At 39.2% G+C, this 18,533-nt stretch overlaps 1 protein-coding gene across 8 annotated transcripts in view; it reads right to left on the bottom strand.

Moving 5' to 3' along the window:
- Nucleotides 1-18,533, bottom strand: part of DENND5B (DENN domain containing 5B) — a 293,655-nt gene that overhangs the window by 57,430 nt on the left and 217,692 nt on the right. For 6 of the 8 annotated variants that reach the window (XR_014803666.1, XM_084956381.1, XM_021092095.2 and 3 more), the window contains 2 exons: nucleotides 16,433-16,583; nucleotides 3,684-3,777 (listed from right to left, as the gene is read on the bottom strand). Coding sequence is in view for 7 of the 8 variants with exons in the window: in XM_084956381.1 (XP_084812507.1) it covers nucleotides 3,684-3,777; nucleotides 16,433-16,583 (245 nt within the window). In the remaining variant the exon portion in view is untranslated. Of the gene's footprint in view, nucleotides 1-2,835; nucleotides 2,947-3,683; nucleotides 3,778-16,432; nucleotides 16,584-18,533 lie in introns of all 8 variants that reach the window. The other 2 variants (XM_021092090.2, XM_021092093.2) reach the window with 1 other exon arrangement.

Here is an 18,533-nt window from a genome sequence, read left to right as displayed (position 1 = left end):
GGCTGCAAGCCAGCACATCCTCCCACAGACACATATGTGAAATCTATCTTTACTATCTTAAGGGAAGAATTTGATATAACAGAAAGATGTGTAAAATCCTTTGCATTTTTTAAATGAGAGGGAGTCTGCACATTTAATAAATTTCCCCTTTGGAAGAAAAATAACCTGCTAAATCTGGCACAATATGTTAAAAATCCCACCAATTAGGGACTCACAAATCCATTTAGCTCCTAGCCTCCCTGACAAAAGGCAGCATTAACAAAACAAACAGTTTTCTTTAGAATGTAATTATTTTAAGGACAGATTTAAAAATTCAATAAACTCTGTAAGCATTTAGTTGTCATGACAGTTGTGTATACTTCTTTCTGCTTCAAATCTTTTCAAAAAGAAGGTGAAAGAAAGAGGGAAAATTGACAGAGTCAACTATCACCACTAGGGAAATTAAGTGTAACAAGGTCTAGTGAAACATCCAGAAGGTTAGTTTCACTTTTTGTTTTTTTGTTTTTATCTGTTGTTTTAGGGCCACACTTGTGGCATATGGAAGTTCCCAGGTTAGGGGTCAAAATGGAGCTGTAGCTGCCAGCCTACGCCACAGCCACAGCAATTTGGGATCCAAGCCTTGTCTGGGACCTACACCACAGCTCATGGCAACACCAGATCCTTAACCTCCTGAGAGGCCAGGAATCAAACCTGCATCCTCATGGATATGAGTCAGGTTAGGTTTGTTACCACTGAGCCACAATGGGAATTCGTGAAGCTTAGTTTTTAAATAAATAAAAGCAGGAAATCAAAAGTTTCAAAAAAAACCAATCTATGATATGACAGGGATAGTATCTGAGATTATAATACCTGCATTTCCTCTCATTTCAGGTTGTACTGATGTTATTTGGAATATTACAAACTAGAGGTAAATGTTGGTAAAAAACAAATGTTAACTGCCAGTTGTTGAAAGAGCTCTGTTTCTCCCCTAGCCTCAACTGCTCCATCTTTTGGACCTGTGCACATGCAGAGAGAACCACTCCAAGCCTCAACTCTTCAGAGAGTTAAGTATCAAACTTGGCTTAGGAAGAAATACACAGGCTAGAAAGAAAGGAGTGAAGCACACAGTCAGGCAAGAGGCTAGGAAGAAACCTCTGGCGTTTTTCTTTTGTTTGAAATATACAAATAATTAGACTCTTAAAAGTCAACAACTGGATGAAAAATTAAGCACTGTTTAAAGTTTATGTTCTATTTCACGAATGAAGGCAAGCTAGAATGGGACTGTCCTCTGAGTGGCCATATTCATGATCTCTCAGCACATTCAGGGCAGATTTAGTATCAGCTAAGAGTGAACTAACACCACAGGGCGATGCACAAAGTCTTCTGAGCATCTCTGCTGAAGCTACAAAATGAGCAACATTCCATGGACAGGCACAGATTGGATACAGGAGTGGCTCGAGACCTGTCCTCACAGCAAGAAAGGAGGCTGCTTCTGCATGTTGCAAAAATAGAACAGTGCCTTTACAGCAAACAAGTGATGATAAAAACATGATTTTCTTTGGGGACAGCTGGAGGAAAAGGTGTATTTTAAGATGAAAAATGGAGAAAAAAGGGTAACCTTTCACAAGGGGAATGGTTTTATAATAAAGTCCATTTCTCTACAGACAGAAATCACCCCCAGGTTTCTTCATTTCTGCCTAAGCCAAAACCAACAAAGCAGCAGGAACTACCCATGAAAATATATCCTATTATTTAATAAACACTGAACTGATTGCTCTTTAGTACAGGCTCTCCCTGAATTTTCTAACAAACACCCTGTCCCTCTTCACAAGCTTGTGAAGAGACCACTATAAAGTGAAGTCAATTGATTCTAATATATCATCATAGGAAAAAACTACCACCAGAAGTCCTAAGTGACTCAGGCCCTCAGGTGAGTAGCTGTTCGGTGCAACCCAGTGTGCAGGGCTACTAGGAAGAGTGGGCCTAGCCTTGCCTTTGTGTGTCCAGCTGACTTTAGGTAAGCCTCTTGGACTTTAGATAAATCATGTTAAGTTGGACAAAGTTACCTCAAAGGCTCCTCTTAGCACTAAGATTCTTTTTTTTTTTTTTTTTGTCTTTTTGTTGTTGCTGTTATTTCTTGGGCCGCTCCCGCGGCATATGGAGGTTCCCAGGCTAGGGGTTGAATCGGAGCTGTAGCCACCGGCCTACGCCAGAGCCACAGCAACGCGGGATCCGAGCTGCGTCTGCGACCTACACCACAGCTCACGGCAACGCCGGATCCTTCACCCACTGAGCGAGGTCAGGGATCGAACCCGCAACCTCATGGTTCCTAGTCGGATTCGTTAACCACTGCGCCACGACGGGAACTCCAGCACTAAGATTCTATATTGATGATCTGATCTTCTTGACCGTATAAAATACAGACCAGGAATAAGGAAGGGTAGATTAGAACACTGTGGAGCTAAAACGCAGCAAAAGAAAAGCTGTTTGAAATGAATCACTTCTGCACTTTTGTAAAAGGCTTAAATGAAAGAAAATGTGAATATTTAATATATTTCCCCTTTGGAAGAAAAATGGTGTCCTAAATCTAGTCCTCCCCTACCCCCTCAAAAAATACCACTGATTAGGGATTCGAATATTCAGTTTTACTTGCCACATGTACAGAATGACTCTCATTAGCACACACCACCACAAAAAGGTGCCAATCACCAAAGGAAGTGGAGAGCTAAAAGTTCACGTCATGAAGTGATGGGAGGCATTCTAGAGCTATATACACTCACGCGTGTGGATAATTCAAGAAACAGCAAAGACAAGATTCAGGAACATCTGCAAAGCACTTTCAGGCAAAGAACATACCAGGCAGCGCTCAGAGAAGGATTTTTTAGGAAGTCGTGCAGGAGGAGGTAGACCCTGATCCCACTCCCAGAATGCCATGGAGTTCTGACAGACCACAAGTTCCCCCGAAGGCTAAGAGGACGGAAAAGTGCCAATGACAAAAGAAAAAAAAAAAAGAAAAAAGAAAAAAGAAAAGGAGAGGGAGAAAGAGACAAGCAAAACAGGCATGCATATGATAACGTCACAGCAGACGAGAAGGGGGAGAAGAAATATAGTAGCACAAAGGAAAGCAGTAGACAGGCTATGCTTCAGTTCTTAAGAAAACAGAAAATAGTTAACAGATCTTCTGATTGCATTTTCCTTGGATCACAAGGAAAAATTATTTATCATCATTCAAATGTGCAATTATTTTATTTTCAAGTAGTACAAATAAAGCATAAAAATCTCAATTTAAAATAATTTAAAAACACCTCTAAAAATGGTGTCAGCAAGTCATGTCCAAAGCACAGGCAAATATATCTTTACTAAGTTTAAATTATACTTAAAACTTAAAAAGTCTATACTTATAAAATTTTTTCCCTATAAGAGACATATTGATAAAAAATTTATCCTATGGTCAGCCATTACGTGATGTGGTACAGAGTGACTTGTTTTAGAGTCTGATTTTAGATGTATTAAAACCACAAAAATGGAAAAAAGGGTGTTTTCAGCTCTAAGTCAGTATGAAAGGATTACTATTTTAAAATACAACTGAATAATTTTTTTTAGAAGAATGCAAAAGAACCTACACGGTGACACGTGCTGGGCTAATAAGTAAGCCTAGTTCCCAGCTCTTGCTTCGAGGCATCCCAGGAAAGCAGCCCACATACCTCCCTCAAGTCGCTGTCCAGCCCAACGTGCTCGGAATGTTGGCGAAGGCGGTCTTTCCTGCGCTGTGCAGTGGCGCTGCGACTCACCCAGCGACTGAAGGAACAGAAGGTGCAAGTTAAACAAATGTTAAACAAATGTGAGCCCTTGTCTTTGTCTCTGTATTTTCTTTGTCTTTGTATTTTTTTTGGCCTTGCTTATAGCATGTGCAAGTTCCCCAGCTAGAGCTCAAACCTGCGCCAGAGCAGTGACCTGAGCCACTGCAGAGACAACACTGGATCCTTAATCTGCTGTGCCACGAGGGAACTCCATGATCATTTGTCTTTAAAACAGAATGGGAGTGGCTCGAGGTTATCAGCAGCGTCTTTGCAGGGTTGGTGTGCAGGTTCAATCCCTGGCCTGGCACAGTGGTTAAGTTCCCATTGCCGCAGCTGGGAACTCCACATGCCTCAGGACAGCCAAAAAAGAAAAGAAAAAAAGGCCCAGAAAGAACATACTGTTCAAAACCAAAGACCAACAATACCTATTTTTCAATCAAATCTTAAAAAAAATGCACCAGGAGTTCCCGTCGTGGCGCAGTGGTTAACGAATCCGACTAGGAACCATGAGGTTGTGGGTTCGGTCCCTGCCCTTGCTCAGTGGGTTAACAATCCGGCGTTGCCGTGAGCTGTGGTGTAGGTTGCAGACGTGGCTCGGATCCCGCGTTGCTGTGGCTCTGGTGTAGGCCGGTGGCTACAGCTCCGATTCAACCCCTAGCCTGGGAACCTCCATATGCCGCAGGAGCGGCCCAAGAAATAGCAACAACAACAACAACAAAAAAAGACAAAAAAGACAAAAAAAAAAAAAAGACAAAAAAAAAAATGCACCACCTTTATTGAGATATAGATACCATACTATTCACCCATGTAAAACATCCAATTCAGTGGTCTTTAGTATATTCAGAGAGACTTGTGACCATCACTACAATCGATGCTTTTTTTTTTTTTTTTTTAACTGAGGTTATAAAATGTACAGCACCTCTCTGTACTGGTCCTCTCCTTTCTACCTTACCTACCCAACAGAGCACCAAACCTGGATGGAGACCACCTTCTCATCTCCCTTTCTCATATCCATGTAGATCAGTTCCCGAGTTCCCTCATGACCATCATGCATCACTTCACCTCCCCGTCTCAACTCTCCCCCATTCCCTGCAAAGCCTATTCTAAACCTTTCATGTTATCCTCAAGTGCCTCCACTCAACTGATGACCCAGCCTTGCCTCTCTCTTCCTGTCCTCCGCTTCAATGAGGCACATACACATCTTTCTTCTAATCCCAAAATATAATTAACATATATTGGCCACGGCTCAAAAATAGTTCTTCCACCAGGACCCCTGACGAGTTAGTTTTCTCTTGCCTTCTCCACCCTGCTCCATTAGAAAGCTCTTGTGCTGTTATCTTCACTTCTTCTCTCTGTACTGAGTATTGCTCTTCAGCTGATCTCTCTCTCAATACTCAACAGTTACATCTAAATCTGTTTTTTCATGCTTCTCATGTAAAATTTCTTAAGAAAAGTTTATCTTATCTTTTTAATGATTTTTATCTTTTCCATCATAGCTGGTTTACGTGTTCTATCAATTTTCTACTGTACAGCAAGGTGATCCAGTCACACATACATATATACACTCTTTTTCTCATATTATCACGCTGCATTGTAAGTGACTACATATAGTTCCCACTGATCTCATTGCTTATTCATCCCAAAGGCAATAGTTTGCATCTATTAACCCCCAATTCCTGGTCCATCCCACTCCTTCCCCCTTCCCCTTGGCAACCACAAGTCTGTTCTCTAAGACCATGATTTTTTTTTCTGTGGAAAGGTTCATTTGTGATATTTGCATATATTAGATTCCAGATATAAATGATAGGTTCATTTGCATATGTTGATTCTAGATATAAATGATATCACATGGTATTTGTCTTCCTCTGACTTATTTCGCTTAGTATGAGAGTCTCTAATTCCATCCATGTTGCTGCAAATGGCATTATTTTGTTCTTTTTAAAGGCTGAGTAGTAGTCCATTGTGTATATATACCACATCTTCTTAATCCAATCATCTGCTGATGGACATTTAGGTTGTTTCCATGTCTTGGCTATTGTGAATAGTGCTACAGTGAACATACAGGTGCATGTGTCTTTTTCAAGGGAAGTTTTGTCTGGATATATGCCCAAGAGTGGGACTGCTGGGTCACATGGTAGTTCTATATTTAGTTTTCTAAGGTACTTCTGTACTATTCTCCATAGTGGTTGTACCAATTTACATTCCTACCAATAGTGTAGGAGGTTCCCTTTTCTCCCCATCCTCTCCAGCACTTGTTATTTGTGGATTTATTAGTGGTGGCCATTCTGACTGGTGTGAGGTGGTACCTCATAGCAGTTTTGATTTGCATTTCTCTAATAATCAGTGGTGGTGAGCATTTTTTCATGTACTTGCTGGCCATCTGCATATCTTCTTTGAAGAAATGTCTATTCAGGTCTTTTGCCCATTTTTCAACTGGGTCGTTGGCTTTTTTGCTGTTGAGTTGTATAAGTTGTTTGAATATTTTAGAGATGAAGCCCTTGTCAGTTGCATCATTTGAAACTATTTTCTCCCATTCTGTAAGTTGTCTTTTTGTGTTTTTTTATGGTTTCCTTTGCTGTGCAAAACCATGTCAGTTTGATTAGGTCCCACTGGTTTATTTTTGCTTTTATTTTTGTTGCCTTGGGAGACTGACCTGAGAAAACATTTGTAAGGTTGATGTCAGAAAATGTTTTCCCTATGTTCTCTTCTAGGACTTTGATGGTGTCTTGTCTTATGTTTAAGTCTTTTTTTTTTTTTTTTTTTTGCTATTTCTTGGGCTGCTCCTGCGGCATACGAGGTTCCCAGGCTAGGGGTCAAATCGGAGCTGTAGCCACCAGCCTACACCAGAGCCACAGCAAAGCAGGATTCGAGCCACAGCTCACCAGAGCCACACCATAGCTCACGGCAACACCGGATCATTAACCCACTGAGCAAGGGCAGGGACCAAACCCACAACCTCATGGTTCCTAGTCGGATTCGTTAACCACTGCGCCACGACGGGAACTCCTGTTTAAGCCTTTAAGCCACCTTGAGTTTATTTTTGTGCATGGTGTGAGGGTGTGTTCCAGTTTCACTGATTACATGGCAGCTGCCCAGTTTTCCCAGCACAACTTGCTGAAAAGACTGTCTTTTTCCCAAGAAAAGGCTAGATGTAAGGTCTCTACTTATTTATTATTGGCTCTTTTATCTCAAATCAGCTTCTTCTGAAAATGCTCTTAAATCCATTTATAGCCCTGCCAATCCAATGGCTATCACTCAATTCTTAGCTTATTCAAACTCTCTGATGATCACTCTTTCTACTTTAAAACTCGTTATCTTCAACCACCTCAGTGTTTCCAATGGGATAAACTCTCTCATGTCTGAGGATGAAGTTCTCTCCCAACTTCTATTCATCTTCCAGAGAGCTTCAGATGCCCCATAGAAAGTTAGGATTCCTCCAAATCTAAATTAGCTACCCCTCTTATACTCTCCAATTGCAGTAGCTATCACAGGGTGTTACAATTACTTATCTCTATTTTCTATACAATCTTCTCTACTACAAATGCTTGAAGGGCTGGTATCAAGTTTGTTAGGCATTTCATTGGCAAAGTCCACTATACCACCTGCCCCTTCTATGAACACACCCTAAATAAATGTAAGCAGAGACATAGTCTAACATTTAGGTTTATAGCCATTCATCACAGCACATATGCAATAATCAATTCTGTGTTTCCTTTATTCTAAGAATCAAATTTTGGCTTTTAAATGGTCCTGAAACTAGAATGACTCTTCTATACCATATACATGTTTAATGTGTAACTTTTTCATAAAGCTTCTGAATTAACAGCAAATCTCACAAGCAACAATTAATTAGAATCAAGTAAACATACTCAAAGCAACCTAAACGTCAACAGTAAGGGGTGCTATACATTGGAAGATCATATAGTCTTTTAAAAATTAAGTTACTAGGAATATCAATAATATGGAAGAATAATGAATGGTACGATAATGAATGAAAAAGCAAGATACAACACTATAAAAAATTCTCTGGATTTGTACAGAAACATATAAAACAAGTATGGACATGCACACATACGATCTATGCAATAGAAGAGCATAATACCAAATGATAAAACTCATGGTGATGGCATTATAGGTGGTTTTTTTTTTTTTTTTCTTTTTTATGGCCACACCTGTAGCATATGGAAGATTCCAGGCTAGGGGTTGAAATGGAACTTCAGCAGCAGGCTTACACCACACCCACAACAACATAGGACTGAGCTGTATCTGCAACCTATGCCCCAGTTTGCAGCAATGCCAGATCCTTAACCCACTGAGGCCAGAGATTGAAACCAAACCTGCATCCTCACGGATACTGTGTCAGGTTCTTAACCTGCTAAGCCACAACAGGAACTCCTAGGTAGTTTTATTTTTAATTAATTTATTTATTTTAAATTTATTTATTTTTTGGCCACCCAATGGAATATGGATTCCTGGGCCAGTGATCAGATCCAAGCCACAGCTGTGACCTACATCACTGTACTATAGTGGAAACTCCAAATACATACGCAGTTTTTTCATTTGTTCATTTTTTCTTTTTCTGGCCTCACCTGTGGTATATGGAAGTTCCTGGGCCAGAGACTGAATCTGAACCAGAGCTTTGGTTTACACCACAGCTGCAGCAATGCTGTGTCCTTAACCTATGTATCTGGCCAGGGATCAAACCAGTGCCTCCACAGAGAAAAGCCACATCATTAACCCACTGTGCCAGAGCAAGAACTCCTGCCCATTTTTTAAACTGGGTTGTTTTTCTAATGTTGAGTTGTAGGAGTTGCTTATATATATACACGTTGAATATTAATCCCTTATCAGTAGGTCATATCATTTGCAAATGTTTTCTCCCATTCAGTAGCTTGTCTTTTTGTTTTGTCAATGGTTTCCTTTGCTATGTAAAGCTTATTAAGTTGAATTAGGTCACACTTGTTTATTTTTGCTTTCACTTTCTTTGCTTTAGGAGAGAGATCCAAAAAAATACCGCCACAATTTATGTCAAAGAGTGTTCCACTTATGTTTCCTTCATACATCAAACTATTTTAAAAGACTTCTCGGGTCTTGACTTATTGTCCCCATGACTGTGTATTCATTGCACTATTCCAGGAATATTTACTCTTGAGTGTGTCCCTGACAGCATAGAGCTATATACAAGTTAAGAAATGAATTTATACTTCTGCCATTCACTAAAGTCCTATTACCTTAGTGACAATTCACTATTTAAACATTTTTTTATTAATAAAATATCCAATTTACAAAAAGTTTAAATAAGAATGTTGCTTCTTTTGTTGCTTTTTAAGTAATTTATACATGCTTTTGGTATCAAATTGATAAATCATCTCATCTCAGTCTGCTATTTATTTATTTATTTATTTTACTTTTTAGGGCCACACCTGCAGCATATGGAGGCCCCCAGGCTAAGGGTCTAATTGGAGCTACAGCTGGCAGCCACAGCCACCACCACAGCAATGCGGGATCAGAGCTGCATCTATGACCTACAACCACAGGTCATGGCAATGCCGGATCCTTAACCCACTGAGCAAGACCAGGGATCGAACCTGCAGCCTCATGGTTCCTAGTTGGGTTTGTTTCCGCTGTGCTACAACAGGAACTCCTCAGTCTGCTATTTAGAGGAAGACTGGATAATTATGATAAAAGTGGTGGCAAAGAAAGGCAGACCCTCTTAAGATAGTTTAAAAAAAAAAAAAAGGTTTATATTGAGAAAAAAATGTTCAGAGTTGTAGAGACAGATTTTTTAGGTACAATCCTTGGAAATGTCCCTAAAGCAAAATCCATAAAAGACTGTAAAAAGGATATAAAGAGAACTGGGGGTGACTGAAAAGATCCAGAACGAAAGTATATCAAGAAACTGATAGAGTCGTTTTTTGTTTTTTGTTTTTCTTTTTAGGGCCGCACACACAGCATATGGAGGTTCCCAGGCTAGGGGTCTAATCGGAGCTGTAGCCCCTGGCCTATGCCACAGCCACAGCTGCATCTGCGACCTACACCATAGCTCAGGGAAATGCCAGATTCTTAATCCACTGAGAGAGGCCAGGGATCAAACCTGTGTCCTCATGGATACTAGTCAGATTCGTTTCCACTGAGTACACGGCAGGAACTCCCTGATAAAAATTCTTTATTTGACCAAACTTTAGTCAGACTCTTGAACCTTCTCCTAAGCCCACCTGTGCCTTTCTTTGCAAAATTAGCAAGAACCTTGCTAGGTCAATTTAGCGACACCATCCCTACTCTCTATGATCATTCTGATCAGGTTCTGAATTCACTGCCATCTCCCACAGTGATGTCTGATCACCCAGGCTGGCCTTCAGCAAGAATCCTTGTTAGGTCATCTTAGTCAGAATCCCCCCTCATCCCTGATGTTTCCTTTTAGGAATTTTCTATCCACTGATCTCCACTCTGCTCCTTGGTGATAAATTCCCACTTGGCAATGCAGTATTCAGAGTGGAGTCTAATCTCCCCCCACTGCAAGGTCCTACACCTTGAATAAATGTGGCCCTCCTTGAATAAAGTCTATGAATATTTTTTTCTTGAATACCTCAAAGAAAAATATAAACACCAGCTGATAAAGTTATGTAATAAATAAAGAGGCAGGGCAAAATACAAGTAACACAATGTATAAAGACCTGGAGGCTCTGGCAACAGCTGTGTAGCAAAAAAGTCAGTGTAAGATAGTAAAATTTGCTCAGAGATTTAAAAAATTAGGGTTACTAGGCAGTGGTTCAAATAAATAGTAAAAATATGAAATAGATTAAAAACACCAGGAGTTCCTATTGTGGCGCAGGAAACAAATCCGACTAGGAACCATGAGGTTGCAGGTTCAATCCCTGGCCTTGCTCAGTGGGTTAAGGATCCAGTGTTGCTGTGAGCTGTGGTGTAGGTTGCAGACGCGGCTCGGATCTAACGTTGCTGTGGTTTTGGCATAGGCCAGCAGCAACAGCTCCCATTAGATCCCTAGCCAGGAACCTCCATATGCATTGGGTATGGCCCTATAAAGTCAAAAAGACAAAACAAAAACAAAAACAAAAACAAATCAACTAATCTAGACTTGTGGCTGCCCAATGGGAGAGGGAGGGAGTGGGAGGGATTGGGAGCCTGGGGTTATCAGATACAACTTAGAATAGATTTACAAGGAGATCCTGCTAAGTAGTATTGAGAACTATGTCTAGATACTCATATTGCAACAGAACAAAGGATGGGGGAAAAATATATACATGTAAGGATAACTTGATCCCCTTGCTGTACAGTGGGAAAAAAAAAAATCAGCTAATGAACTTATATAATGAATAAAGAAAAGGAGCAGAATACACATGCCTGAACATTTCTTTTGGCAGGGAGAAGTGGAAAAGCACAAAAGATAAGGATAAATGGTAACTTACATGATGTAACTGTATCTCATTCTGTGAGACAAAATGGCAAGTTTAATTTTCCTTTCTTTTCTTTCTTTCTTTCTTTCTTTTTTTTTTGCTTCTTAGGGCCAAATCTGCATCATATGGAAGTTCCCAGGCTTGGGGTTGAATTGGAGCTTCAGTTGCTGGCTTACAGCACAGGCCAGTTCTGAACTGCATCTGCGACCTACACCACAGCTCACAGCAATGCTGGATACTTACTTAACCCACTGAGCAAGCACAAGGATTGAACCAGCACCTTCACGGATACCAGTCAGGTTCGTAACCTGCTGAGCCACAACAGGACCTCCCTAGTTTTATTTTCAAAACATAGAAATGAGCATGTGAATGACTCTGAAGTCCACACATTCCCAGTCTTGTTAAGTAATTCATTTATTCTTTGCATTATTAAACATCATTTACTAGCTATAATTTTGCCAAAGGTGATCACATTTGCTGAAATACTAAAGACAGCTTATTTGCTTCTGCTTTGTAAGTAGCATATGAAATTCTAATAGTTGATCAACCATTTGCATAGGCATGGTTATAGATCCCTTTACCCTCTAATTAGTTCTGAGATTTTTTCCCTTTCAGACTGTAATCTAGTCGAAAATGTAAAGCTTGGGGCTCTGTGTGGAAATGGGAAAACTTGAGATTATATAAGATTGAAAGCAATAAAATACAGCAGTAAGATTTTAAAATTGAAATCTTCCCTCTTAAGCAGTCCCTATACTTCTTTCCCTGCTTTATTTTTCTTCACAAACCTTATCACTTTCTGACAGGTTACCTATTTTACATATTAAGTTGTCTTGTTTGCTTCCTCATATTGAAAGCAGAGATTTTCATTATTTTAATTCATTGCTAAACTCCCAATGAACGGGACAGTGCCTTGCATATAGCAGGGGTTCCATAAATATTTGCCAAGTGAATGAATAAGTACTCTAATGCTACTGAAAGAAAATAAAAACTATGTAAATGAATAGTCTACCCATATCAAAGTGATTTTAAAAATTAGGATATTTTACAAACACAAGAAAAAAATTGATTAAGCTGATGACTAGTCTGTACTGATGATAAACTTATCCACTTCAGAAAAATAGCCTATGGTATTTATTACACTCATCTGGAACGTATGAATCGATAAGGGTCAGCATCTTTTAGCACATTTTAAGTTTAGTGTTTATAAAGCAGAGATAGCTCTTCAGTGGAGCATGAAACTTCAAATTAACTAAGGTAAATCAGGTAAAACTTTCAGTCATAAGCTCTTTATTTCTGCCTTGTAATCAGCATATTAAATTCTCTCTGCTAATTTCCTCCCCAAGGCTTCACTTGCATTATCTGTAAGAGAGGAAGATTTCATTCTGAATACATAACTATTCCCTGTTTATAGTCTTCATTAAAGTTAAAATAGCCTATTTAAATAAGAGTTCAATCAAATAAAGCTTTTCAAAAATTAACCTTTTTCTTTACTGCATAGTGCTCCATTCCCAAATTATGTACAAGAATACTGATGGTGAAGATTTTCCAGACTTCCACAGTCTTTATGAATGAGACATCATGAACATGATGCAAGGAATAAAGGAGACCTGGGTTATAATCCTAACCTTGCCACTAACCCAAGCTTGTACTTTTACCAACATGTAACAATGGCCCCATTTCAGGGTTAGGCTACATAATCTCAATCTTTACTTTGCTCTTCAGGAGGGACAATGGCACCTGAGAATGTATCTTGCTTCTCAAAGTATAATCCTACCTTCTTTTGGGTCCCCCCTCTTAACCGAGCCCAGTGAGGCAGAAGGGAGGCATGTCAGGGCTCTTTCATTCTGAAAGGCCTCATTAGATTGATACGACAGGTGTTCAATATTTTAGGTTATTCAAAATTTTGGGGGGGGGGCTACCAAAGCAAAATATCCAACTCTAAGAGTAATCACATGTCACCTTCATATTAGAGTAACAGCCAGAAGTACATGCAGTATAATGGTTAAGTGCTTGGGCCCCTGAATCAGCAGTCGTAGGTCTGAATCCTATTTTTACCACTTTCTAACTATGTGATCCTGAAAGCAAGTTGTTGACTATCTCTGAGCCCCAATCATAAAAATGGGTGAAACAACAGGCTTCATCAGTAGGGATACGTTTGTAATAAGGATGATGAGCTAATACACTTAATGCAGTCAGCAGAGAAGCTAGTGCAGACTAGCTTAATAATATTAGCTATTATTATCAGCAGCATCACCTCCACAATCAATATTCTTTTGGCATACAGAAGGCTCAACTGGCAGGAAGGGCACTGCTTTCTGAAAGTAGGAAAACATGGGCTACATGGAAGGATAATAACTATTTTGAGTAAAGCAGTGATGAAAATTTCCAAACTTTCTGACTCAGATTTGAAAGGAGGTGGATATTTATAGTGATAAATACAAGCCTACCTCATTTTTACTGTGCTTTAAAGATACTGTTTTGTTTTGTGTGTGTGTGTGTTTGTTTGTTTTGGCTGCACCATAGCATGCTAAAGTTCCCAGGCCAGGGACAGAACTTGAGCCACAGCTGTGACCCGAGCCATAGTAGTGACAACACTGGATCCTTAACCCACTGAGCCACAAGGGAATTTGGAAGATGCTGTATTTTTTACGAATTGACAATTTGTGGTAACCTGTGTTGTCAGATGATGGTTAGTATTTTTAAGCACTAAAGTGTTTTTTGGTTTTGCTTCTTAAAAAGAGCCGCACCAGTGGCATAGAGGCTAGAGGTCGAATTGGGGCTGTAGCTGCTGGCCTACACCAGCAATGCAGGATCTGAGCCGCATCTGTGACCTAGACCACAGCTCACAGCAATGCCAGATCCTTAATCCACTGAGCAAGACCAGGGATTGAACCTGTGTCCTCGTGGATGCTAGTCAGATTCGTTAACCTCTGAGCCACGACAGGAACTCCAGCACTGAAGTATTTTAAATTAAGATATCTATATATTTTTTTTAGACATAATGCTATTGCACACTTAATAGACAGCAGCATAGTGTAAACATAATTTTTATATGCACTGGGAAACCGAAAAATTCTTCCTTTATTGTGCTAGTCACTTTACTGTGGTAATCTGGAACCAAACCCACAGTATCTCAAAGGTATGCCGGTATTAGACTCCAAAAGGAAAAGAAACAGCAATGTATATGCTACTGTAACTGTTTTCCTTAATTCATACATCTTTTTTCCTTTGATGTATTTGCCATCACTGTAGTTTTCTCACATGTAGACCTAAATGAATCAATAATTCTGACACATTTCAGAATTTTTTTTTTTTTTTTTTTTTTTGGTCACACCTATGGTATATGGAAGTTCCCAGGCTAGGGGCTGAATTGGAGCTACAGTTGCCAGCCTATACCACAGCCATAGCAACACCAGATCCAAACTGCACGTGCGACCTACACCACAGCTCATGGCAACGCCGGATCCCCAACCCGCTGAACGAGGCCAGGGATGGAACCCACCTCGTCATGGATACTAGTCAGATTCATTTCTACTGCGTCATAATGGGAACTCCAGAAACATATTTAACGGAACACTTGCAGCTGGGAAAATGGTAAGGGCTTCATTCCTTTCTGGTTATTAAAAATAGGACATTAACAGTAGAAACAAGGATTCGCAAATATTACCACACATATATGAACCTCAAGAGATTCCAGATGGCACAATACTTAGGGTACAGTGTTTATTAAATCAAATCAAGCAACACCATCACATGTGATAAAGATAATTTACTAAGTTTTCTTTTTTCCTGACCAATAAAATCGTAGCAAGTATCTTGGGAAATAAGCAAGGACCAAAAACTGTGTAACACACAGCTCAGCAAATCATCTGGGAGACAGAAATATCATACTTGTAAGCCATCTTTCAAGAACCTTCAAATTACGTTTTAGTTTGCACTATACAGGATAAAGGGCATAGTTCCACTGTCTCATTCCCCTCACTGATTTTATACTTGCCTCCTGACAATTCTGGTTGGTCAGTGCCATTCTGTGTACCCAGTGTCTCCCACAATCTTCTATCCCATTTCTTTGCCACTGCCTGGCTTTTCCCTTTCCTTCTCTGAGACTCTTCAATAAAATCACAGAATGTCAGAGTGTTTGCAGATGAGAAAAGAAGGAAATGAGTCCCACTTGTCTAAGGATCCCAAGCTGGGTAGTGGTCAGGAATGAACTAAATTCCAGAACTGTTGATTTCAGAGCTTTCTTTCTAACATACCATTCCTACCCTGCTTTGAATTATTTTCTTGTAAAATCCTTCTTTATTACATACTTGTTAATAAAATACTTGTATTTACCTAAAATCAAGAATTTCCCTAAACCCAAACAACTGTTTTCAATTCTAATCATACTCATATTTTCTGAATGGAATCATCTACCATAATGACAGGGTTTAATCTTTATTTTTGGTTGTTTCATAATTTCTGCACTTGATACTTAAAAGTATAAAGATGGTGTCATGGGTTGAAGTATGTCTCCCTAAAAGATATGTTGAAGCCTTACTCCCAATACCTAGGAATGTTATTTGGAAATAGGGTCTTTCCACATGTAATCAAGTTAAAATGAGGTCATTAGGGTGGGCCCTAATCTAACATGACTGCTGTCCTTATAAGAAGAGAGAAATTTAAACAGGGAGGCATAGAGGGATGGTAGCTACGAAGTTGCAGGCAGAGACTGGAGTTAGGCTACTACAAGCCAAAGAATGCCTGGAGCTACCAGAAGCTGGAAGAGTCAAGAACAGTTCCTCTCCAATAGGCCTTGGAGGGAGCATGGCCTTGACAATACCTTGATTTTTGGACTTCTAGCTTCCAGAACTGTCAAAGAATAAATTTCTACTGTTTTAAGCCACCAAGTTTGTGGTGCTTAGTTACAGCAGTCCTAGGAAACTAACACAGGTGGTAAAAGTATAACTTTTCTAATTCCTTTAGAGAGTATTAGCATTAAACTTCAACATAGGCATCTAAAATGAAACTATTCCCAAGCGCACATCACTTAAGAAAAAACTCTCTAGTCTTTGGATTTTCTTACATGATGGAATTAAAGTCGACAAGTCATTGAGTGTCAACTCATATTTCAAATGGGTTACTTTGGTCTTCGAAAAAATAATGAGATTGATAAAATGTTTAAGCATTTCTCATTAGAGGTGCAGAGCATTGCACCTTCATTCACTCCTTCAACTAACTACTCAAGGATGTGCTTACTTGTTATTCGTTGGTCCTGTTGCCAAGACATCAGACTGTAGCTTCGGAAAGAATCCTTGCTCGTATTTGCCTTGACCAATTTTCATATCAAGTAGATGTGGGTGGATTGCAGTGTGATCCATTTTCATCAGTCGCTGCTCAATTGATTGCGCTATAAATTAAATGTATAACACATTAGAGACATTTCATTCACTAAATCTTAAAAAAAAAAAAAAAACAGTGCTTCTTCCACTCATGCAGTGACAAGAAACTCAAATCTTTCTGACAGTCTGAAATAGATTTTTACAAAAGCTCTCCAGAAATCAGCATAATGTAAGTACAAAAGGTTAGTTTTAAGTATACACTAGATAATTAATTCTCATGGTATTTTCTGCATTTGTCAAACACAGGGAAGTGGGGTTAAAAAAATCCATAATTTAGTATTGAAATAGTTTCCCCTAAGTGGGAAATTCAATATTCTTAATGAAAATATGGTTCTAAGTACAACATTAAAGAAAATAATGGCAGATTAAAAATATTTTCTTTGAGCCGAAAGACAAGTAAACGGAAGGAAAAAGCAAGCATTCAAGCCTTATGTTACTTTATTTCTTTGTGCAAAGATCCATTAAATATTCATGCTTCTCCACTTGTAAAAACAAGGAACTGTGTCAAGTATATTACTCACTTTTAGCAACAGTCACATTCTCACTAGTAGGAGTCATTCAGGGGTGCTTATTAGATCAAAGGGAGTAATGCGGAGAAAAAATAAAATAAGCAGGCATTTAGAAAATGTCCAGAGGATAAGAAACTGCCTTTTGAAGAATAAAATAGGCCGGAGTTAAAAGACAGGAACTACTCAACATTTCTATTTTAAAACCGCTTAAAGTTAGGAGATGTTTCAAAGACCCAGGAAACACTGAACTATTTCTTCGGTTTTAAAAAAAAAATTTGATGTTAAATTTTCCTTTTTTTTTTTTTTTCTTTTTAGGGCTGCGCCTGCAGCTTATGGAGGTTCCCAGGCTAAGGGTCGAATCAGAGCTACAGTTGCTGGCCTACACCACAGCCACAGCAATGCCAGATCCGAGCTGCATCTTCGACCTACACCACAGCTCATGGCAACACTGGATCCTTAACCCACTGAGCGAGGCCAGGGATCGAACCCAAAACTTCATGGTTCCTAGTCGGATTCGTTTCCACTGTGCCACAATGGTACCTCCTGATCTTAAATATCTTTATCAACTGAATTTTCAAGTGAAAGTATAATACCTGTGAAGCAAGACTAGGGTTTCCATCCCTTGTCTAGAGATTACCAAAGGGGAGGACAAGCAGTGAGTATGGTTGTGTGATTCATAGAACATACAGTGGGAACTATCAATCAGGGGATTTGAGGATAGTAAAAGGATATTTTCATACCTATTTCATAGAGTCAGTTTATTTTGCCCCATTCAATACCAGCAGATTGATTATCATTGGTTCTTCCCCATAAATATTCTAAAAAAATTTTTTGGGGTGGGGAGGGGTCTGTCCATGACACATTCCATTCTTGTCAAAATAACCTGTTTAAGCCATCCTATGTGAGATCAATGCCTCCCAGGCAGTTGTCTGCAGCATTAGGGATGTGTGCAGAAGGCATTATTACCCTCTATGACTCTAAACCTTAAATGCTGGAATATCTATGTTAAGCTTCCCTAATTTTTCTTTGTAACTCACATGAATTTATCCAAAACTTTCTTGAATTTCATTTCATTTTTAGTGTACAACTTGTACTTCTCTTGAAATATAGTCCATATGTTCTAGGCTGGAAAAAGGATCTCATATTTTAATGTGAAATGATATTTAATTTTCAGTAATGTCCCCTGACTATCCACAACCATATCTATACTTTCAATGCTTCTTAATATGTATAAAATACAATTAACAGATGGTTTAGGCAAGTAATGCTTAGATTCGTGGCATGGAATTCTCTGAAGTCCCTGCCAATTTTATGTTCCATGAAATACTATAAAATTCCATCTCTGCCAATGAGTGCTTCTGTCCTCACATAAGGGAAAAAAAAAAAAGTAGCTTCAGTTTTTCTACTGGTTTTAAAAGACAGAAAAATCTATCTGATACTGAATTATTC

The sequence above is a fragment of the Sus scrofa genome, chromosome 5 (assembly GCF_054392235.1).
Source record: "Sus scrofa isolate SSC_HxYL_T2T_F1_AM1 chromosome 5, Sscrofa_HxYL_maternal_Yorkshire_Landrace_v2.0, whole genome shotgun sequence".
Taxonomy (NCBI): domain Eukaryota; kingdom Metazoa; phylum Chordata; class Mammalia; order Artiodactyla; family Suidae; genus Sus; species Sus scrofa.
The sequence above is the reverse complement of the archived record's forward strand: the minus strand, read 5'-3'. Positions and strand labels throughout refer to the sequence as shown.